Consider the following 24,240-nt stretch of genomic DNA (forward strand, 5'->3'; position numbering starts at 1 on the left):
ACAACTTATAGAATGTGTGACTTTGAAAGCTGCTCCTGTTAATTATTCCGATACACATTGTAGGAGCGGTGATAAACTTTTTAAAACTAAATCTTCATTGAGGCCGCTACACTAAAGAATTAGTGCACATCCTGTCTCAATTGGATGCACGAGCTTGACCTCAGGCAGAGTGTGTAAATCCATATCAATTTAGATAATGACTGAATTTTCACTTTCGGGTGAACTGTTCCTTTAATGATGCAACATGTTTTAGATAGATGTCTATTCTGTCTGACCAAAGAATCAGAAGCCGTCAGCTCCCAGTGTTAATGTAATTATCTGCTAATTTCACATGTCTATAGACCAACAAGGCAATGTGACGAAGACTTCCCATAAAGTCTATATGAACGAAGACTTGGAAAAAGAAAGTACCATAAACACTTTCAATAACTTTTATTTTTCCCCCTAATAGATCTGTACAATCAACAAATCACACTTCAGATGAGCCTAGCAAAAACTGACCTGTACATGTTATAAGCTTTTGGGCACAAGAGCTTAACATCCATTTAAATAATCAAATGATGACTTAAAACACTTAAAAATCAGTCCCACAGCTTGAGAACATTGAGTGACTGGAAGAGGGGAGGCAGGATGAACCAGAACAAACCAAACAGAAACAAAAGAAATAATAATAATAATAATGATCATGTTCCCTTTATATCTCTCTCCAGTGTTATAGAAAAGTACAGTCAAATATCTTATTTACAGAGAAATGAACAAAACTCTAGTTTGATCAAACAGGTGTGGCGAGGATCTCTGGGTTGTTGTCTTTAAGAGGGGGGAAATATACTTGTATGGCATATTTAATCCGGATTTTAAAAAATAAGTTGATTTAAAACAGAGGAAGTATGCACACAAGCCAACAACAGACAATATGGCTACTGCTCCAATTCCAGCACCAACATGCGGACACCTTCAAGAACTCATACATATCTTGTAATACATTTTCAAAATGCCTAATTTCTTAAACATCAGTATTTTTTTTTTTTTCAAGCACAATCATGCCCTTTTCCTCCACCAACTACCCCCTGGCATGATGACTCACTAATCAAACACCAAATTAACCGTTCCTGAGATACATTATTAAAGTTCTGTATTATTAAGGAGCATTAAAAGTGTTGTTAACCTATTGACAACCGTTATGCAGTTAACTTTCCTTTGTCAAAATGGAACACTTAGAGCCCACCCATTTCCCATTATGTCCTTCAATTTGTCAAAATAAAGCTGCCTTATTGCTAGAGTAACAGTGATTTCATTTCCACTGAAAAGAGACTCAATAAAAAAGAAGAGAAAAAGAAGACCTCAGAAATGCATCAATGTAATGTTATTCAGAAGTACAGTCATCATGGAAATTAATCCCTTACACAGTTCATTCAGCCCCTTAAGGCTGGATCTAACACTGCCATATAAGAATTGCAAACACTTAGGTCTAGTAGGTCTGACCTCATGACAGTGGATAAACATGATTCAATGTCTGAAAAAATAAATCTATACTACAGTGACAAGACACATTCAGATGCAGATTTAACTGAGACCAAATAGAAAAAAACGCTATTGTAGCACGTTGTAGGACAGTGATTCTCCCTGCTCAGCAGAATCCTTTTCTTCAGATGTGGTTTAACTAATCCAGAGGGGTGTTTCATAAAAGCAACATAATCAGATAAAACAGGATTACTTCAGTAAATCAGTTTTGATTTTTAAGTTGATGGAAATTTAGTCTTCCATGTGAGCATGAACTTTGTCTGGTTCATTTTCAGACTGAGCTTTCCTTAAAGTTCCTCTATCTTTGTTTTCTTTACATATATGTTAACTTTGCTGAAAATTGATATTATCTGTGCTTTATTTCCATGTGGGGTTACGGGAGTTTAATCTTGTCCAAGCAATAAGCTCTGCTCATGAAACACCCTTAAGGATGACCTGATGGCAGCCAGCCAGCTAAAATGATCTCGTCAACTCTCATCCAGCAGACTCAGTTTGACTTGCTAAACTTGGATTGCATTTTCTTGAGTGGCATTACACTCTTATTTTGGAATTAAGGCAACACATTAATGCAAGAACTCATAATTACACCACAACATTTTGATCATTCTCAATAAGGAAAATGTTCCCATCTTGGGGCTGTATCATGAAGTGAAATTAGTGGGTAGGCTGCCTACCTTTTGGCCCAACTTAAGTTTTCCCACATCACAAACTGGCTCACTTTAAACCATGGGAGAATACCATGACATCAACAAATATGTTTATAGATCAGTAGAATTATTTTGTTGTTCCAGGTGTCCTGTCTGGGTTTAAAACAGAGATTCTACCAAACAAGGGGCAATTTACCACAATAAATAGCCCATACACTGAATGATCATTCTATTGGCATTTTGATTGCACAAAGATCCTTATATTCCTTACAGTGTTGATGCTTTTACACCCAAACATGAGGCAACTTTGTGATGAAAATTGACAAAATTTGACCAAAAGAAAGGTCTTAAAAAAGGTCAGGTTTTTTTTCTTTTCCTCTTTGCTTTAGCAGCAATACGTTACAATATAACTTTTTATGTATATCACAGATCTAGGTTTTTTTTCCAACCTAGGAGAAAATATTCTATACCATCAGTCAGGCAAAATTAATAACGCATCACAATTTCTACTATTTATGTCCTTAGCCTTACTTGTAATATTTTTTTCTACCGTTTCATATTTTGTTCAAGTTGCACATATATTACATACATTTTCCCTTGCGGGATATAATTGTTTTGCTTCCATAATTAGCCAATCTCCTTTTAGGAATAAACATTTCATCTCACATCATATTAAAAGGACTCCACTCTGGGTTTCCAGTCTGGCTATTGGCACGTTCACCAGAAAGAGGCAGACCATGTTTGTAATTAAAAACTCTGCCTCTTTCTAATAAACATGCTAATAGCCAGACTGGAAACCCAGAATAAATGCCAGTTGATAACCAGGTTTGTGAAACCAGTTATCCAGAATCCCCCCTGTTAGCTGTGAAGCCAGTGATTCCAAAAAGAGCCTGACTATGTTAAACTTTCTTCATGATACAGGCCCTTAAAATCAGAATATTACTGATATTTCTCAGGTTGCACTTGAGTTGTTACTAGGACTTTGAAGAAGCCCGGGCTTGTGTCAAATCATTAACAACCAAAGTTAACTCACATTTGAAGAAAAAAGGCTATGTTCTGCGCAGCATCACAATGCACGTTAACACGCAGGCTGATAGGGGACAGACCACAGACACTTCCAACACTCAGTTTACCACAAATGTCCACACAGTGAAGAGCGTAGAACAGAGGTGCTCCTGGCAGTTTACAATGCATGCTAATGACACACACTGGATTTAGTTAACTGGGTTTTAGACAGTTAATATTAGGTCAACACTGAAGAGCAGCACTGCAATCTAAATCTTGTGTAGTGTTTTTTCCCCCATGTCAGTCTGAGTTTTTAGTGGTTCCCTCATTGCATTAAGAGTTCAGCTCTCCGCCATCATAGTGAGACTCTGCTCCAGCTCTGATAATTCAGTTACAGAAACAGTGTAATGGTATATCAGTTAACCTGGACCTCTAGCAGCTTTGTTTCCCTTCAGATGTAGATGTTACCAAGCGTTCTAATAGATTTAAAAATAAACTGACTATTATGCCGTTAAAATGTTTCCCAAAGTCCAGAATTTGTATTATTATTTTTAAACTTTAAAAGCAGAATCTTGTGCGCAATTTTAAAAAAAATTATCTTTCAGGACTTCAGGGACTCTAAACTTTGGGATTTGGAAGTGCCATGACAAAATCAGAGTGAATCTTTACATTTATGTCAGTCTTTAAAAACAGAATGTATGTAATATGACGATTACAAACTGTTGCCTTGCCGTCAGAAAAAGTGAAAGAAAATATTTCCCAACTTGGAGTTTCAATTTGAAAAGCTGTTCAACTGGATATATTCTGGTAGGTTGAAAGTCCTGGCTCCTCTGTAAAGTAGTGCTACTTGATGGAAAAAGTCAACCCCATCCCATCCTCTTTCCTATTCAGGAAGTGCAGCAGCAGCAACACCGGATGGAGTCCATGTCTGTTGTGGCCACAGGGCTGGGGCAGACCAACTGGGTGCTTTGTGCTCCACAAGGGACCACCCTCTGACCTCTCCTCCTTGTTCTGCAATCACCCATCTCTCTCTATAGACTCTCACATTATATCCAGTCAACAACCCCCAAAAATCAACTTGAAATGTATAGACCTACAGACAACTATAGCCATGGTGTCAATGAAAAACTATGTGTCTCCAAGTGTCTACAAAGACTGATGGAGGTGTGTCCTTTCACACAGCATGATGATCCACAGTCAGTGAGAAAAGGCCCAGAGCAAAAGTTATGGTAGGATGAGGGAGGAAAAATATTGGTTGAACCTTTATTTAGTTTACAATATAGATTTTTTTTTTTTTTTTAAATGTTTTTACAAGTACCTATTTCCTTTCCTTCCTACAAGAACCAGAGAAGATGGCCGTCTTATTTTTGAAGCAGTGCTGTGTTCTTGTAGATTATGCCCGCAAACAATTTTTAATTTATTTTCAAAGGAATTGGGGAGTGCAACAAAAAAAAAAAAGAAAGAAAAGAAAGGAAAGGAAAATCAATCTTTTTTGATCCAGTGGTGTGTCTGGTTGGGCTAGGACCACAGGAGGACCAGTTTCCTAGATTGCTGATCACGACAAAATGGGGAGATGAGGTCAGAGCATTAAAGGAGTTCAAAATCCATCCACCCAAACACCCAGGCCCCTCTCTGCCACAGTACGGTTCACTGATATTATCTGGAAGAGGAAGAGAAAGATTCAGATGATTCAACAAATAATGGAGTACATCAATATAAACATAAATCAAACAAACAAAAAAAATAGCTCATCAGCTCACATGGTCATCCAGGGCTTTCCAACTACATAATCATGTCTTACTCACCAATCTACTGCTGTGAGTTTCAACTGCGCTTTTTGGTTAATTGCATTTATTTTATTTATTTTTTTTACCTACGTAAGTAAAATCCAACATTTCCTGCAGATGGTTCACATTAACTTATTTTCTTACATATTGCAAGAATTTGGGAAAATACACCAGGTGTATTACAACAATGGGTGCAATTATGTGCAATTGTCCTCCTTGGTCACATCTGTAAAGCTATTCCACGTGGCTACTGACATCCTCACCCTTGAAACTACCAACATATACAACCCTAAGACTGCAAGTATGTGCCACATACAGTATGGATTGTTGTATTATGAAGGTAATTTGCAAACCAGGTGTATCCAAGCACTGTACCTCATCTCCAACCATGTTCCATAAGTGGACAAGTGGGAGGCCTGTGTTGTTATCATAGTTTGAGACCTTTACAGAGAGAGAAAGACAAATGACCAGTTAGTTCCAGAGGACTTGGACACTCTGGAATGTTCGGTTAGGAAGGTGGATTTACCTGTGCAAGCAATGCCACTCCTCTGGTCATTTCCTCCAATGCTGATGTGGCCTCCGGTGAAAAACGATCCTCTCCTGATCAAGGACATTTTACATACATATAAGAAAAATTAAATACGAACAATAGCTCCATACAATATCTGCACAATTTCAAAAGGAAAAATAAAACTAGCCCATTTCAAATGAAGTGCCACTGAAAGAACTGAAATTAAATTGCATTATGAGAGTGGTCAACAAACTTAACAACTAGCATGGCCATTGTCAAAATGGTGTTGGAATGCTAAGCTGCAGGTTTTAAAATTATGTGTCAACACAACGTTGTACCTGGAAGTGGGGCGATGTTATCAAGCAATACCTCAGCACCTTGAAACGGTAGTGTTACGAAATCAGACCTGGAAAATAAAAAGGAGCAACCTGTTTAGACAATTTGTGAAAATATCCACCGTTGTGGTATGTTATGGATAAATGGGGTAAGATAACAATACACAATTGTTTAGACTTAGAATTTAAACCCTTTGCCCATGTTTGTAAATGTGTAATGTATAAATTTGCATGAACTCCAAAATGAAAGTTACAAATCAGTTTATACATTTCACATGTATGCATTTAAGTGTGTCAGTAAATTGTCAGTATGTCACTGCTCTTTATTAAATTTGTGGAAACAAACTTAAATACACTAAAGTCTGACAAGGTGCAATGCTGATTCTCTCTCATTCACTGCCTCTTGAAGAGATGGTACAGTACAGATTTCACAGAGAAGCAGGAGCTTGAGAAAGTGACAGTGAGGGAGAGGGCATGTCCACAGCCTCCCATCTCCACAGCCAGCTACCAGGGGGAAAATGAAGACAGTCCTCCAACAGCATAGCTCCAGTATGTTCCCACTCTTTACGGAGATCAGGGAGCAGCACCAGAAAAAACATGATGCTCCCCAGTTTTTAATGGGTCTGGCTCTTAGTCTCTGAAAGACTGCCAGTACAATAATGCAATAACAATTAAGTCAGATAAAAAAATTCAGGGAACAAAACCTCATGTTGGTTTTGGTAGAAACCAACAACCCTCTCAGTCAAATTCAGAAATTAATTTCTATGATCATATGCATTGAGTACAGATGGTTACTCAGACAGGGATTGCACTTGGTTCAACACTGAAACAAAATTCAATACACATACGTATTTTAAAACATCTTCAGTCCAGGACTACTCCCCATTTCCAGTTCAAAAAAACTGTCTCAGACGGCAGAATTTGACACACTTTTCCTACAGCACATGCTCTAAAGCTGTTGATCAGGATAGGAGGGAAACTATACTCAGAACCACCTGATCTCATGTATTCTATATAACACTGTTCTTTTGGACTACACCGTTTTATAAATATGCGAGACCTCGGACACTCACCTTATTTGCCGCAGTGAGTCAATCTTAACTCTGTCATAGCCCCCATAATCAACGTATCTAATCTCCACTTCATTTGTTTCTTTATAGAAGGTGATGACCTGAGCTCTCCACCAAGCTCCTTCCACTGCTGGAGCTGCACAGATCACACCAACTGGACAAAGACAAGGATATAAGAACTATTAAAACTGAAAAAAGCAGTACAGGAGTTAAAAAAATACTGGTGAGCAGTAGACATTTTCAAAATGACATAAGTACAAAACATTATAGCTTTCTCTAATAACGTGTTTGCACATCTAAACTGCCTTGATGTTGCAAGATAAGATAAAATGGCACACAACTGATTTAAATATGTATAACCCTCCTGCATTCAGAGACACCATTGTTTTCTCTTTAGTCTATTCATTTTGTCATCATTTAGTGTACTCTGAATCCATAAGCTATGTGTATGTACAATGTGCATAAGGTCAAACTGCATACTCTTGATCCATACTTGATTTTGTATCGTTTGGTAGTACATTAGTTTCTATTACTCGTGCATAATTAGTCAACTTCTGTTCAGTCTACAGCTTGTTCCGTTTATGTTAAGGTGATCTTATTTTTGTATCTTTTGAGCTGAGAGTGCCACTGCTGACTGCTTTTGCTGGATGGTCTGTTTCATGTTGGTGGTGCTACCCTGGAGGCTGTTGTGCTGAAGCTACACCAGCCGATACAGTCAGCAGCTCATACCCACTTTTGATGCTTTTGCCTTCCTTTGCTTTTCAGTTTATATATTTGTGCTACACTACACTGGTTACTTGTATCAATGATTTGTCATCTGTCTGCCAGGCCTAGAAGATTGTTCGTAAGGTTTCCTTCTTTGTTCCCCTAAAGAATTTTGTGGGATTTCTTTTGTCAGTCTGAGGAGACTGTCAATGATCCCTGCCTAAAAGTGAAGCCCTTTAACATCAGAAAATAGTGGAAAGACACTAAAAACACTATAGATTGCCGGGTCGAGTACATGCCATCAATACAGACAATGAGGGGAAATACCAAATACATAAGTTATTCTAAAACAAATAAACAAGATTAAACTTTTAAATCGTATAGTTCAGCTTATGTTATCATTTCTAATGCATTTTTTTTATTTAATTCAAAACAAATGCAAAAAAGGGAGTATTTTCACTAATGGTCTCAGACTTTCCAATCCTAATGCATACCTATTGCTACATTCTCCAAAGGCTGCCTCTTGATTAATTTCCTTTTAAATGGTTTTACGCTCATAAATATCAAATAGATTAGGTAGGCGTACTGAACTTACCAGCATGGCAAATAAATATGGGCAAGAAGAAAGAAAAACTATCTGCATGTGAATAGGTTACTGTGTAAAGGCCTGTGTTAACCTTTTCAAACATTTTGTCGGCTTATTTTAAAACAGGCCTATGGCTTTCAATGTAATTGAAAAGAATGGGCCTCATGCAAGAAGCAATATACAAACAAATTTCTCAATTCAGATTATCAGTCTATATGTTTTAGAGGAATTTTCATGATTTGATTGTTTAATTCTTGGTCTAAAATACTATTGGTCAATTGATCCTAATTAAGACTATAAAATTCCTGGGATGATTGCGTGCGTCCAGCACCTAAATCATGGCTTACCTACTGCTACTAGATGCTTTGGCAAAACAGCATTTTTAGAGATCGCACAGATCTGTTTGATCAGACAGATGAATGACTGTTGTTTGAGACTGCCATGTGCTCATGGATTTGTGCAATAACCTGGAGCCTCAATTTAGGCAGTCAAATCCCATGTCTCCACACCTCCAAGTACTCAGCATTGGAGTTTTGGCCACAGGATCATTTCAGGGAGCGATAGGAGACAGGACGCAGTCCTATTTGAGCTGTGCATTTCCGAGAGTACTGAAAGCAATAATATCATTCATGCCCCAGTACATATCGTTCATGTACACTGTGAACCAGCAGGTAGAGATTAAGAGCATTTTTTTGCTGCAGCGCCAAATATTGTTGGTGCTGTAGACTGTTGCTCTAAGAAGTTTCCTTAATCACTCCCAAGCCTGGACTAAGTTAGGAGCTCTCGGAGCTGTATTCACAAATATTCTGAGAATACTCTCAAAGTGTCAGATCCACTCAGAAAAACATGCTGTCATCAAAAAGTATTTCATGGATATGTACTAAGTATCATGTATATTTATTTTTCTTTAAAAGTGGTACACTTTTTTTTATACAAATTTATTAATTCTGAGTCTGAACAAGCTCTGGTGGTAACATTAACAATACTGCATCTTACAATAGATTGGATAAAAGGACTCAACTTTTTGGTAAACTATGGATATGGTTTAATCAAACGAAAAGGGGCCATGTACATTTTTCCCCTCTTGGGGTGGCATACAGTCTATAAAAAGTATTCACTCCCTTGGATGTTTTCCCCTTTTATTGCTTTTACAAATGGAATCATGGTCAATATAATTTGGCTTTTTTGACAACAAATTTTACAAGAAAAACCTCTTTCATGTCAAAGTGAAAAACAGATTTCTACAAGGTAATGTCAATTCATTGAAAATGTATAATATAAAACAAGTGATTGCATAACTATGGGGTTAGGTTTATAGATGCACCTTTGGCCTCAATCACAGCCCTGAGTCTGTGTGGATAGGTCTCAGTCAGGCCTGCACATCCAGACACTACTCTTGGGCAATTTTACTCCATTCTTCTTTGCAAAACTGCTCAGGCTCTGTCAGGTTGCACAGTGATCGGGCGTGAACAGCCCCTTTCAAGTCCAGCCACAAATTCTCTATTGGATTGAGGTCTGGGCTTTGACTTTGCCACTCCGGAGCATTCCCCTTGTTGTCTTTAAACCATTTCTGTGTAGCTTTTGCTGTATGCTTCAGCTCATTGTCTTGCTGGAAAATAAATCTTCTCCCAAGTTGTAGTTCTCTTGCAGACTAACTCCTTCAGGATTTACATATAATTTTGCTGCATTCATTTTACCCTCTACCTGCCTGCTGCTGAGAAGCATCCCCACAGCATAATGCTGCCACCTTAAAGTAAAATTATACTGACCATAATTCTATTTATAGAAAGCAATATAAAGGGAAAACATCCCAGGGGTTGAATACTTTTGATAGGCACTGTAGCTTCTGGGACAACACTTAAAATACCAGGGACCATATTAACAAATATTCTGAGAACACTCTCAGAGAACTTCTAACTTTGACAGAAAAACTTCTAGCAATGAGTCCTCACCCTCGGAGTCTTTTCAAAAATTCTAAAGAGCAACTGAGCAAGGAAAGGACGGTGTGATGCATTTTTATTAAAGCTTTGGTTGATCAGAAAAAGAAATAAAAATGCACTAAGTGATAATGGGCAGAGAATGGACAGTTCAATTTATAGGCCTAATCATAGATATTGTGTCTCTATTAAGACATGATTCAATTATAAATATAATTTTTCTGCATATTTCTAAGACTTTGAATGGGAGCAGCTGTAACGCAAGCAATTTCCCCTCGGGGATCAATTAAGTATTACTGATTCTGATTCTAATTAACATCTTTGTTGAACAAACTGTAAGCCATACTTTGAAAGACAAAATGTTTGAAAACACAGGTCGAATTGCACAGAAGCCTCTTCACATGCCCATAGCGGTTATATTTATTTGCTTATATATATTTGCTTATATATATTTTCCGTGGTGGTAATTTCAGTAGGCCTGTTTAATCCATTTCATATTAACGTGCGTAAAATCATTGTAAAAGGAGCGCATCACAGGAGTAGGATATGTAGCTGATTGAAGGGAGAGAAGATTGTAATAGTGTGATCGCTCTGCTGATAGAAGGTTGCAACAGAAATCACTGTTGCTTTTTTACAGGTTTGTGTTTTGACATTTTAAAGTAACACTAGTATCATAATATTATCACTTTAATTTCTGCTATTATGGCATAATAGCACTGCCAACAAACATTATCCCACCACAATCTAAACTGTAGTGTTTGATTTGATTTTGAACTTTCTAATTTTTAAAATTAAATACCTGCCAATGTAATTTTTTAATCCCCCCCCCCCCCCCCCCCCCCCCCACATATATTTGATGGCGTACATTGACTTTAAACCCACAGCGTGACCAAAGTTACCTTCAGCAGGTGAGGGCAAAGGAGGAGTGCCCGGCTGGGCGTAGCAGAGGAACATCTGCTGGTCAAGGCTTCTCAGAGCATGGTAGGTGGGATGGGTGTGCTGCTGGACAAAGACGTGACCAGCTGACACAATGTTTACCACTATCACTTCAACTGTCACTCCACTGGGGAGCAGAAGCTGAGGGGAAAAATTACAGAAGATAAAGTGTTAACTCTTTTATCATCCTGTCTACCCTACATTTAACTCACACTTCATCCAAAACAAGAAGTACAGTCTCATGGTCTGCAGAAGTTGCAGTTTACATCCATGTCTATCCAGACACTTATTATATACAGTATGTATCGAAGAGGAATTTGATAACAAGAAGGTAGTAAGTCCATTCCAGACCATTTTACAGAGTAGTACAGAGGACTGATAGAGAGCTTCATCACATGGTGCAACGACAACACCTCACTGAGAGAAACAAATTCCTTGAATGTGTTCACATTTTTGGTGAATAAAGCTGATTCTTTTAGAACATAGAGAAGCTACAAATTCTAAAACATGGAACACGAACACACACACACACACACACACACACACACACACACACACACACACACACACACACACACACACACACACACACACACACACACACACACACACACACACACACACACACACACACACACACACACACACACACACACACACACACACACACCCCTTCTGTTCCTAAGTTATGGTGTCTAAGCACCGTAATCAGTTCATTCTTGAGTCCAAGTGGACCTTTGTGTCAGATTTGAAAAAAAATTCCCTGAATGTGTTCTGAAGACATTACAGTCACAAAAATGGGATGGACATACATAAAGATGTACAGACAGTACATGTACATGTACTCATTTACCCAGTATTATACCTTTCACCACATATTTTGTCTCTGCTGTGTCATTTATCAATATTGTCCCAACACAAATTTCCTTTTGCTCATCACTGGCAGGCTGCTACTTCAGCTACAAACTACAACTGTAGGTAATGTTAAGGAAGGTTGCATTGCTACAGGTGACACAGTCTGATTGGTTATAGAATTACAATTATAATCTCTTAGTCATGAAGCCCAGCCGTTGATTTTGGGTTGACATATGCTGAAAAGCATGAAAATGAAGGCATTTTCAAAGTATTATCAGCCTTGCTAGCTATACTGTAGCAGCCAAAAGTCTCAAAATAAACAGTGGCAAAGAGCAGCCAGAGAGCCCGTCCTTACCCAGGAAGTCATGGGTAGTGATGGTAATGTGAGTGGGGGTGGTGGAGGTGCATATAGGTTGGTAAGGTCCAGATCTTTAAACTTCTTCCCAATCAAGGACAGGGCTTTGTCAACCTGCTGCTGTGTACCTGAAGAAAGATCAGACACAAGTCAAAGTTTTAGGTGTGGTCCAAAGAGTTCAATATTTTCTTTGAAATGCTCAGATTTGTATCATCTAGTAAGAACCCTTCCCTAACCCCCAACCCCTTCAAAAGACATTAGTGAATGTGGGCACCTGGTCCTCCGACTCACCCTCTATGTGACAGATCTGAAACTCCTGTGTATAAGGCAGGGTGGAGATGTAGATCTTCGCGCCAGAGTTCTGCTTCAGGAAACTCACATACCTCCCTTGCTTCCCGATTAATCGCCCTACAAGATGCTGTTAAGACAGGCAGAAGAGACAACAACTGGTCAAAAGGACAGTAAATTCCTACCATTCCTAACTGAAGACCGAGACCAGTTTTTGGATCTAAACTGAAATTATCCACAATTTGGACTACATTTTGCACTCAAGAACACAGGGCACATCCTTTGGACTGTCACTGAAAATCCGACCCAAGTCCTTCACAAAGAAATCCACAGTCCAGCCGCATTTACCCACTAAAACAAAAATCATCCACAGGCTTCTATAGGCAACAGAAAGAACAGATAGGTCTAATTTTTCACATCACGTTACAATCCACTCACATATGGCCATTGAATAGGTGATTAATACATGTAAATTTCTACAAATCGTCACATAGAGCCCCTTTAAATGCAATCAATAGCCATTTACTTCAAATGTGACCTTGGTCAGACTTAAAGCTGCTGTAAGTGATATATTTTTCATTAAAGTAAGTGTTAAATGGCTCTATATGGCAACAGTAATCACTGTTATAAAGTGTTTGGTCAGAAACACATGTCTGTCCTCCCCTGCTCATGCAGTAAAAGAGACGGTCCTGTATGCTCATGAACACGTAGAGGAGGATCCTCCTGTTTGCCGCCATGTCTGGTGATTAGTGCTGCATGTTCATGTGGTGACAGAGAGGAGGGAGGGGATTGCCAATTGCAACACAGACAGCTGGTTAGCTAAATTGACGACAACATTTACAGCAGCTTTTACATTAGCATTTTGTGATGGTGTAGAAACCCTTCATGTTATTTCTGAACACAGGACATTAAAACATTCCACTGTCACTGGTAAATAGGAAGATTTTCGGTTTCATTTCAAGCTGAAATGATATTTGGTTTAATCTCTTGTGTCAGTCGCCCTGACTCACCTTTGGCACCTCAATTTCCCAGATGATGAGCTCAGAGCTCGAGGAGGCAGCTTGGTTGCTCTGGCTTTCCCCAGCACCCATAGTGCAGCCGCTGTCCACTGAGTCCATACTGTTCACATCAGAGCCTGGATGGACAGATAGGGATAAATGCACAGAAAACCATCATCACCTTTACCAGCAATACAGATGTTCAGAAATGTGTTCATCTGCAGCCCATTCCTACCAGTGTGCCAGAATTCGTCATTTTAGTTGTGTGAGATATTAGCATGACACTGGAAAGAACAGCATCTACCTTGTATTTTACATCACAAAATACAAGGTCTCCAATCATGTAGTATATAGCAAACTGAGTTTTCCAAATAATTGACACTTGGAGTTAATTTTTTGTTGTTGCTAACAAAACAACTCTTGTCACTGCCTCACAATTCAAACAGCTTGTAAACCAACTGCTCTGTTCAAAGATGATCTCTGGTCTTGGATGAGTGTCCTTGAGCTTTCTCCAGCCCCTCACTGACTTTTAAACCATTTACTAAGAACTAATCCATATAGGACCATCTGTTTTTTAGTGACTGTAGTTCCATACTTTGAAGACATGACAACTGAGCAAACTCCAATGAAAACCACAAAAAAAAAAAAAAAAGACAAAGGGTGACCCTTCAGTTACATTACTGCTACTACAGTCAGGAAAGAAAGCCCAAATATTTCCTCAGATTTTGGTAAGAAGTCTTGATGTTTTCTGATCTGCCCTACTGCTTTTCTAATTTGCTGTTAATGCAAAATGAACACGGAAACAGACTTTGGCATGATGTAGATTTCCAACATTGACCTTGTTTTAATGTTCTACTCATCACTACCAAGTCTGTAAATAACTTTAACATACTGTATGTAGCACCTTTCAAGAGTAGAAACTCACAAAGTGCCTTACACAAGAAATACGGCAACTATCATAAAAACAGACATCGGAATATTAAGCTACAGTGAAACAGGAATAAATTAAGAATTAGGTCAAAGAGGAGCTTTTAACAGCACCTGGTCCAAAAGTAGTTCAGCTGCCTTCACAAACATTCAGCACCAGAGCCAAGAGAATCAGAACAGCAAAAGAAACAAATTGCGCTCTTCAGAGGCCTGTTCTACAAAGTAAGTTCAACATACCCAGGATATGTTTCCATTATCTGGCTTAGCCTATACAAATCACACTTAACGGTCACACAAAGGTGGTTGTTAACTCAATAAGTAAACCCAGGTTTCCCACATACAGCCATGAGCACATTCACATAAAAAGGGGAGGCATCTACAGCATATGCCCAATCACAAACTTGGACAAGTCTAATGGCAGCAGAGCAGAATATTTTATAAATCAAGAGCAAACTATTAGACAAATACAGGAAGTTAAAACACATAAACCAGGCTAACAGCAACACGGTTAAAGTCACCAAGTGCAGGGAAGACAGCTGACAAAAATAGAGTAGACTAGATCTGACTAATTACATTTGTGCATGTTATTCAATACAATATGAAAATATTCAAAGCAGTACTTCCATATCTTATAACAAGTACAAGGTTTTGGTTTCTCAATCCATGTCTGTCGTAAAATAATATTTGTATAAAAAAAAGCATAGTAATAAGGCTTGACATTGCTTACAGCCAACCGGTAAAAATGAAATGAAGACGGCGGACCTTTCCACAGGAGGACAAATATCATGATCTGCACACCAAGCTCCACAGGATCGTCTGTTGAATGATGATGCCATTTTACCCCAGTAAGATCTGAACCACCGTTGTGGCCATTTAAAACCCAGGGTTAAACCTGTAGTTACCTCGCTAACCACAAATCCTACTTCATAGTATAAGCCTCTGGGGCCAGTATTTCAAAACTTGTAATCTGGATCAGAATGATCGATAGGGATTTCCAAATCTGGAGTCCCAACCCCTGGATCCTGAACAGGAAATAAATGCAAACAACATCATCAAAGTTTAATCCGATCCAACCAATGAAGTTCTGTGAGATCATTCTGAAATACCAGCCCCTGGTGTCATGCCTTTTAGACAGGAGTGTTTGTAAAAGTTTATAATCCGGTTTAAATGTTATGTGTTGATGTTTCAAAAAACACATCATCGACCACTATACCATCAGGTTTTTGAACTCTCAAATATCAATACTGGCCAAAAGAAAATCCAGTGTCTGACTACATTGAGCACACTTCATCACACAATTACTTAGACTAAAAATCAGATTAAATAGATTGATGTCTCACCTCCAGACTGGTCCGTCTCCACTTCACATGTCCCATGAGCTCCATTCCTCAGGCCCAGTCCATTGAGCCTCTTTATGTCACACACAGCATCCACTGAGTTTTCTTCAGTTTCAGCCAAAACCATTGCCTCTGTGGCTGTCTCAACCAGTGACTGAGACTGTGTAGCCTCTCTTGCTGACAAGTCTGTAACCTGGATAACATTCATTTGGTTGTCAAACATGCTGTTCTGGAGGTCCTCACTGCTGATGCCATCCTCAGAGTGGCATGTGCTGCACGCTGAGTCCTCAGCTACCACAGCTGCTTCATCAACTTTCAGTTTCATTATTAGCGAAGGGGCACTTTGTGCTGCTTGGTGCGATGGTGTTGGCCAATGGCCTCTCTGTGCACTGTTTGCCTGATGATCCCTGTGACTGAACAGGGAGCATCCATTAGGCATCCCTTGCTCTTCTTTCTCTACTACCTCTCTAGACTCACAGCCTATCTGAGGAGGGCTGGTCAGTAGATGGTGGTGCTGCTGTGCTGCTATGATTGGCTCCTGTTGGGAGCATAGTCTGCCACCACCCAATGGTGTGCTGTTACTGCAGCTGGGCTGGCTGTTGTCTGTGACCTGGCAACTGGTGACACCAAGGACCTCCTGGGTGGCTGCCGAGATGACCTCATTTATTAGTCCAGATGCTAGAAGCTCCAGGTCCTGCTCCTCACCGCCACTTTGTACCTGTATGTCCAGTGGGGTCACTGATGTGGTGGTGAAGTCTTGTACCGAGGTCAGGGCTGTGGAGGCTTGGGCATGGAAGGTGGGTGTGCTGGTTAGAATGTGTTGGTGGAAATCTTGCGCCGAAGGGGGCGTCTCTAGAGAATCGGCCTCTGATGCAATTACTCTCTGCACTTTGCCTGGAGTGACTGCACAAACAACCATCTCATCTTGTGTATTAACAGTGCTGTGGTGCTTTGAAACTTCCCCCTCTGGCTCAGGTCTCTTTGCATCAGAAAGGTGTGCTGTTGTGGGGGAGGAGCTGGTAACTTTGGTAGACTGGCAGGGCAAGATGATCTCTTCTACTGTGACTGGATCTTTAACTTGGTGTTCTACCAGCTCCAAGGCAGGAGATGAGCTTTTCGCTCTGTCTTTATGGTCCTTCAATTTCACCTGCAGGCTGTCTTCTTTGCTAGGTGACAGTAGACTGGAGACTGAGGGTTCAGGGACTTCGTCTCGTCTTATTCTGGCAAGATGAGGGGCAGCTTCTTCAGAGCTTTGTTTCAGTGAAGGTGCTGCTTCAGTGTCCTGGACTTGGGCCTGGGAAAAATGTTCCTGTTCTTTTCGCTGGTTACTGCCCTTTGGAGGCATGTGGGTGGGGCTTTCTGTGTCATTTGTGGGGGATACAGTGCCTTTCTCAACCAAACCGTTGCTACCCTCTGCTGGAGATGTTCTAAGGCCCACAGTGGTTGTAGCCCCCTCTGGGCTGTCATGGTTAATGAGCCGCTCTTTCTTCCGCGAGATATACCACCACCAGCCAATAAGTGCCAGGACACCAGGCAGTGTGTAGGGCACAACAGAGCGAAACCTCAGAGGCATTTCCTCAGGACGCTAACAGCTACACCTGAAAGTTACAAAAGATAAACAGATTTGTTTTAGTTGGAGGACATTTCATAGTGAATACAATTTATAAAAACTGGCTAGGATCCCCCAGTTCAGGTCCAACCGGGAACCTTCATGTCATTTCTCTTCTGTCTGCTCTCATCTCTCTATGGTCATCTCTAATAAAAACATACAAACTGTACTTCTCAAATGTGTTATTTATTTTATGCACTCATCTGTATATGTGGCAAACACAGGATCAGAAAGGAGATTGAGCCTTATATAGCAGATACCCAATCCACAACCAAACACCAAGATTGGACCCAAATACCGATACTCAATTGGTTTGGGACATCCCTAATATGAAATATACAAATGGGTGTGACTTGTCTCTCGTGGTAGGAGAATGAGGGACATATCAATTCAAGACAGCTAGAGTTTTTAAGTCCTTCCTCTGAGTCTAGGTCTTGACAGTAACTGTTGCCAAGTTGCTATTGGCAACCATAACTGATAACACTTAAGGTTCAAATTCTGTAAAGTATCAGATAAAACATAAGTTTTTGAACAGTCTCTTAGGTCACATTTTCATTACCGAGATGAAATATAACTGCATAGTATATCAATTACTCAAAATTTAAGGTGACTAAAATGGCAATCATATTTTCAGTTTCTGTAAGCAAAAGATGATGCCAGGTTGCCAGTCTGACAACCACTTTTACAAGTTTGTGTTGAACCCTTTTGATCTGTTACTCAAAAAGGTCTTCCTGGATTGCAATTTCACCATCTCACCTATGCCTGAAGCCCCAACCAAAACAAGGCAGTTTCCACTCGGAATGTCTCCTTAAACTCTGAATTGTTAAAAGGTCCTTTTTGTAAGAAAAGTAGATGTATACTGACACTTTGGGAGGACAGGTCAGCCACCATCCCATTTTGCCAGTATTTGGCGAGTTGGAAATAAGACTTTAAAATCTACTTTTCTTACAAATAGGACCTTTAAGGTAATTTCAGCTGGGTGGTCCATGTATTTCTTTTTTAAGTTGTTACACTCCTTTTGACCACTAAATAATAGTGTAAAAATGCTTGTCAAGAAAAACAAACCCTGTCATCTCAACTCAAATCAAATAGACATAAAAGAATGGAACACAAAAAGAACACCGAATAAAGATTGCATGAAGGTCTTTCAGTTACAAGATGATAAGCTTGTTTTTTCGGAAATTGAGCCAAAATCGAAGACAGTGGAACAGCCCTGTAGAAATGCAATTCCTGATGAGCCTTCTAAGAGGAAGTGACTCTGAGTCCATGTTAAAAAAAGGCCATGTGCACATGCCTTTCCTTAACAGACCTGGCCATGTCTGCCTCCACCAGGAGGAATGCATCACATGGGCTGGGTATGACTCAATCACAACCTGCCATGCTCTCACACAGACACACAGTCATTGGCAGCTGCTCTAAAGTTCAGAGAGCAGTGCATGCCACACAGCAGCAACACACACACACACACACATTCACACATACATACATACATACATACATACATACATACATACATACATACATACATACATACATACATACATACATACATACATGTTCACATACTTGCAGAACATTTTATGCACATTGTAACTCGTACTTCGGCTTTAGTTACTTTTGGATTTCATATGCTACCTGCCACACACAGCAAATGTTGCCATCATCCTCAATGAGGACATATTCCCTTGGTATACACCACTCATCCCTCATGCTTTGCGTAGTATTTCATATAAGGCGAGTCGAACCAAGGGCTTAATGTCTGTATTGTACTCTATTGTTTATTCTCTCCTCTTCCTATATGTACAACAGATGTGGTCTAGGGATCTGGGTCTTCTTGTTGATGAATAATAATAATAATAATAATCGGTACCATGGAAAAGAGTTTGGGGTATAGTGGCAGAAAGCTCTAGCACATCCACTTGAACTTTATTGATAGAGATGACCTTATTCTGAGAAAACACAACATAATGAAGATTATTAACCACTCAGTTACTTTTCTTTTTACATATGTTTTGGGAATGCAGTTTTGTGGCAGGGGGGATACTGATACATACTGATACTGTGGAATTAACACTTTAATACTCGAATAGTACTCAATCTGCATTGAGTCTTTAAAAAAAATATAGATAATACACGCGTAATAATTACCTGTGCTACTTTTCAGCTGTCGATAAAGTCACTGCAAGATGCATTTTTTTGCGACAAGAAACAGCAGCAACATAATTAACGTCTTCAGACATTTAACAACACACCCTGAAAGCTAGGAGGCTGAAAAGAAAACCAAGACGAGAATCATCCAAATCTCCTCCACCAACTGCTGTCCGACAAAAGATGTTGCATTTTCAAAAAAGCATAGCATATCCAAGTACAGACCACAACCGTATTACTTTTTTCCCCTCTGCCAAGGAGGTGGGTGAGGCAATGTTTTTCCTATGTCTTTCTGTCTTCCCTAAATTCCCAAACATCATCATCATCACAATATCATTTTAAGGCCAGACACTACAGGTGAATAGGGTAATGTTTATAACAAATCACCATGAATCTTCCCTCTGTGATTACTTGAATAACTTTTCTGAAATGTTATGTTTAAATATGCAAAAGATGTAGCATCTAATTATGCAATAATTCGTATACATTTCCAGAACAGAAATCTGTTTTGTAGACAAATTACATCCAATTACTCTGTATCTGTGTCTGTATCCCTAAAATAACAACAACATAACAAAAACTGCTGGTATCGCAACTAATTTAGACAGTTTGGTATTGCCCATCCCTAGTATTTTTTTTACATTCCAATGACAACGTTTGATAACAAAAAACACATTTTGTATGGCTTTCAAGTGACTGTTAATTATGTCCTTTAAGAAACTACCCTGACTTATCTGACTTTATTGGGGAGCTATAAAATAAACAATGGGAATCTGTATGCATCAGTCATCATTCTCAACTCAATGTTTTTTGATTTGAAGATTGACCACCATTTCATGTAGTGATGTGACTGAGCGCTCTATTCACATTCACACAAGGACAGACACAGGCAGATTGATAGGACTTGGAAACGGTTTAGTAATACATCAAGACAACAAACAAGACAACCAACAATGTTTTACAACTGTCCATTCAACTAGTGGAAACTAGTCATATAGAGCATAAGCATGGAAATCATTGGTTATTAGATAACGATAAACATTGCGTAATGTATTCCAGCTTTAGGTCTTCAATCACAATTAAAATTAAGTCAATGTTTTGGTTTTTTTGGTCAAAGCTACTTCAAAGTTAGTGAAAGTAAGCTCACAAAAAGCACATTGCCATTGAGTTAAATCAAACAGGCATAGACTGAGTGACATGAATAATAAGGATTTGTTTTATTACAAAAGGTTATTGGTAGACGTCAGCGCATCCACCAGGAGAATTCTGAAAACTCACTGCATAGCCACAGGTTAATCCCAATAGTAGCAGCAATGTAGAAAAAAAGGGCATGCCGAATTTATATCACATTTCGTGACAATTGAAATTCCCATTATATGCTGTTTAATATTATATCAATCGTTTAACTGCTGCTGCTCCTAAATTAAGCTGCACCATAGATATTTGTTTTAAAAAAGGTAAGATTTTGAACATTACAGCCATTTGCTATGTAAAGATACAGTGGTTTGATGGCATCATAATCCCTCAGCGTTTGCTTTAATCCAAGCCTCTATTGTTGTCTGAGTTGAAAGGCAGTCCACCACGCACATACATGTAAGTGCATGTGAGTATTAATGTTTCACCCGAGTCCCTCCTTGTCCTCCCCATGTCCATTTTCAACATGGCAGTCGGGTCACACACTTTCTCATATTACAGCTGCTTCTGAAAACATATGTGGCAAGAAATACGCTCTACAGTGCAAGTATTTTGATCCACATTTGATAAGCACAGCATAGTTTGGGTGTGTGTGCAGATGCCGTATACACTGCTAAACTCAAAGCTGATCATGTTATACAACGTGGTCGCCACCTTTGCACATTGTTGGTTTATGGTTGAACTAAGGCTAACTAAACTAGTGGATGCAGTTACCTTTGACATGAGCACTTGTTAACAAAACAAGTTTTGTTATTTTAAAATTGCTTTCATGCTGAGTAAACCTGGGCTTATCTTTCAACTTCTTTGCATTACATAAAGAATCAAAATCTCAAAAGTCCAACCATCAACTACAAATAAGTGGGGTTTCGCCTGGTGCTGTGGGACGCCTGTGATTTAAGCTTTCACCTGCAATATCTATGGTGCCAACAATCTAAATCATTCAAAAACGAAATCTTTACATGTGGGCACCTAAACTAAAACAAATGAGCCTTTATACATGTGTCTAGAAATGGTGGCCCACACTACAATCACCTTGGACAAGGTTACAACAGAAGTTACAAGCAGTGAAACACATCTAGAGCCCTCCTTACAGGTCAGACTGTTTTTTATTTCTTTTTGGGATTTTTTTACCTTACAGTGAAGATTCAGACTGTGACCTTGGTGTTCAGATAGGGGAGTGGCCAGGCTGTATTTACATGTTACAAACCGTGCAACGTGCTAAGAACAGACAACCTAAGCAGCTTTCACAATGGATACAGAGCAGCCCTCGTTCCGGCGTACCTATCGTAACACTTCCCCAGAGACTTATAAAGTCAATGTCTGACAATAACGTACAGCGCTGTCTAATTTTGCACGCAGTTTAGGGCAAAATATAGCTAGGACGGAAGGCGCCGAGGCTTCACTAACTACTAGTCAATTGTTAACTAGCGTTGGTATAAGCTACAACAACGTCAGGCTAATCCATCGATGCAGTTCAAAGCCCAACGAAAATCTTACCATTTCCGTTTCTAAATCCATGACACGATGAGAGGTTGCACCTCGACTTGCCGGGTTGTCTGACGTTAACGTTACCATGAGGGTCATAATGCCAAGTTTTTAGCGACGACTTAACGTTAGCTAATGTCGGACCCTTCAGCTAGCTACGTGCTAATAACACATACAACGTGACCAAGTAAAGCTCATACTAAATAGTCCCGTTGGCGTTGTCTCGTGCCCCGAGTAGCTCAGTCCCAGCTTGAAAATCAATCAAATCAGATCATACCATCACAACATAGACCAATGACTGACTACTGGAATCAGATGTAACGTTAGTTAGCTAGCAAGTGCACAACGTGGTACTGCACTATGAATTCTGTCTGTTAGCTAGCTAGCTAAAGGTTTCCTTGAAGTGCGATAGGGGAGGGTACGCTATGCTTATCGAAAAAACTAAAATCGTTTTCCTCTCAATTCACTGCTGCAAAACTGTACGCCCCAGCTAACACCGTACAACCATTCGTTAAAAGAAAAAGGCACAATTAGTGGGCGGCAGCTCAGTTAGCTAGCAAGCAACGAGAACAAGTTATAGAAACTGAAACTTAGTTAATGTGTCCTGCTAGGTGCCTGCTTTGAATGCCGAATCCATCAGAAACATCCTCAGAACAACTCATGTCCACAACTACAATGCACAACGTTTTGCCAGTATAATGGCAAGTGTTAGCTGACAGATGTCAGGAAGTTTGGCGTATTAGTGTCTGTAATGAAATCCGGCACCATAGGTGGTTGTGACCTATCGCTAACTACTTGAAGTAAAGCATGGCTGGTTGGGAGGCCGCAGTGCAGGATACATAGTATTAAGTCAACTTAGCAGGCTTGTCCAGCACATTGGTCACAATGCTAAAACGTCGACGAACATGAATAGTAATTAAAATGGCGAGGCAGCTAATCACACCTTCCCTCCCCATTTTTTTTTACCCAAAGAGCATGACCGTGGGTTGGTTACATCATTAAAGCCTCGTATTTAAGGCCACTTCAGAGTTTCATTTCACCGAGTAAGCAGCGCGTTAGGCCACTCCATAAAGGTAGTGTATTATACAGCCTTAAACGCAACCAAATGCACCAATGAGGGCTTGTGCAAGACTGACGCAGGGTTAAAGGACATTTTAAGCCAAAGAGTGCCTCTCATGGGCCTCAGACCTTCACGTTAGCTTGCTAGCCGGCCTGGCGAAAATGATAGCCAACTGCATTCTTACAGCTGACAATCTACAAGCATTTCTCTCAATTCAAGACACATGATCCCGTTGTTAGTAGGTGCATAGACCACATGAGAGAAGGAATTAGGGTAATCTAAGTTACACAACAGGGAAAGACGCTAGTTAAGTTAGAGAAAGATGAGCAGGCTAGTTGTTCAATGACATGGGATTACTACACGTAGACGGTGACACAGTAAACTGTAGACAGTTTGCAGAGGCGCGTGGAAATGTCAATGAATGGGTTTTTGTACATCGTGAGTGTATTGCGCCCTTGTGCGTTGATTTGAACTAAGTCACGCTGTGTGATCATGATGTAGATGGCTATCGGCTTGCATGGTCTTTCCCCTTGGAGGCTAAATGCACTCCCCTCTCTCCGGAGTTTTTAGTTTACTTACAGTATTTTATGGTCCTCGGTGCCGCCACGATGAAAGCAATACTATAATGTGAGTTTTTCAAATGTGTCCCTGTGGAAAGTCAGCCTCTCTTCCCCACGTGTTGACCGACTAGCACCAGCCTAAAAAAACAGACTAAACAGCTGGTCAATTCTCGCGATACCCAGACGTCCAAGCCGCCTGTAGTCTCGCGGCAACTGAGAATGCAGTAAATGCACCTATTTCAGACATGCACCCTTGTATGACATACAGATGACAGGCTAACGAGTTGGGAACCCTGGTGGAAGTGGGTGAAAGATGGAGGTAGATGAACAGTAAAAGAGATGATAGTGAGAACGAAATAGAAATCTACGTGGCTTGAAAACAAT

The 24,240-nt window shown here is 39.8% G+C and overlaps 1 protein-coding gene across 2 annotated transcripts; it reads right to left on the minus strand.

The window, feature by feature from the left end:
- Positions 1–417: 417 nt before the first annotated feature.
- akap1b (A kinase (PRKA) anchor protein 1b) lies at positions 418–24,014 on the minus strand. 2 transcript variants are annotated; one of them, XM_084351414.1, is made up of 11 exons: positions 23,876–24,014; positions 15,804–17,398; positions 13,549–13,673; positions 12,542–12,668; positions 12,251–12,378; positions 11,004–11,181; positions 6,880–7,030; positions 5,810–5,877; positions 5,487–5,560; positions 5,336–5,401; positions 418–4,833 (listed from the first exon to the last, which is right to left on the minus strand). In XM_084351414.1, exons 2-11 carry the CDS (start codon positions 17,371–17,373, stop codon positions 4,771–4,773), a joined length of 2,550 nt encoding a protein of 849 aa, XP_084207540.1. In that variant the 5' UTR covers positions 17,374–17,398; positions 23,876–24,014; the 3' UTR covers positions 418–4,770. The 2 variants fall into 2 exon arrangements, with proteins under 2 accessions (XP_084207540.1, XP_084207541.1); XM_084351415.1 differs by lacking the exon at positions 23,876–24,014 and adding an exon at positions 22,249–22,734.
- Between the last annotated feature and the right edge of the window lie 226 nt (positions 24,015–24,240).

Source organism: Pagrus pagrus (genome assembly GCF_965226575.1).
Source record: "Pagrus pagrus genome assembly, chromosome: 4".
Taxonomy (NCBI): Eukaryota; Metazoa; Chordata; class Actinopteri; order Spariformes; family Sparidae; genus Pagrus; species Pagrus pagrus.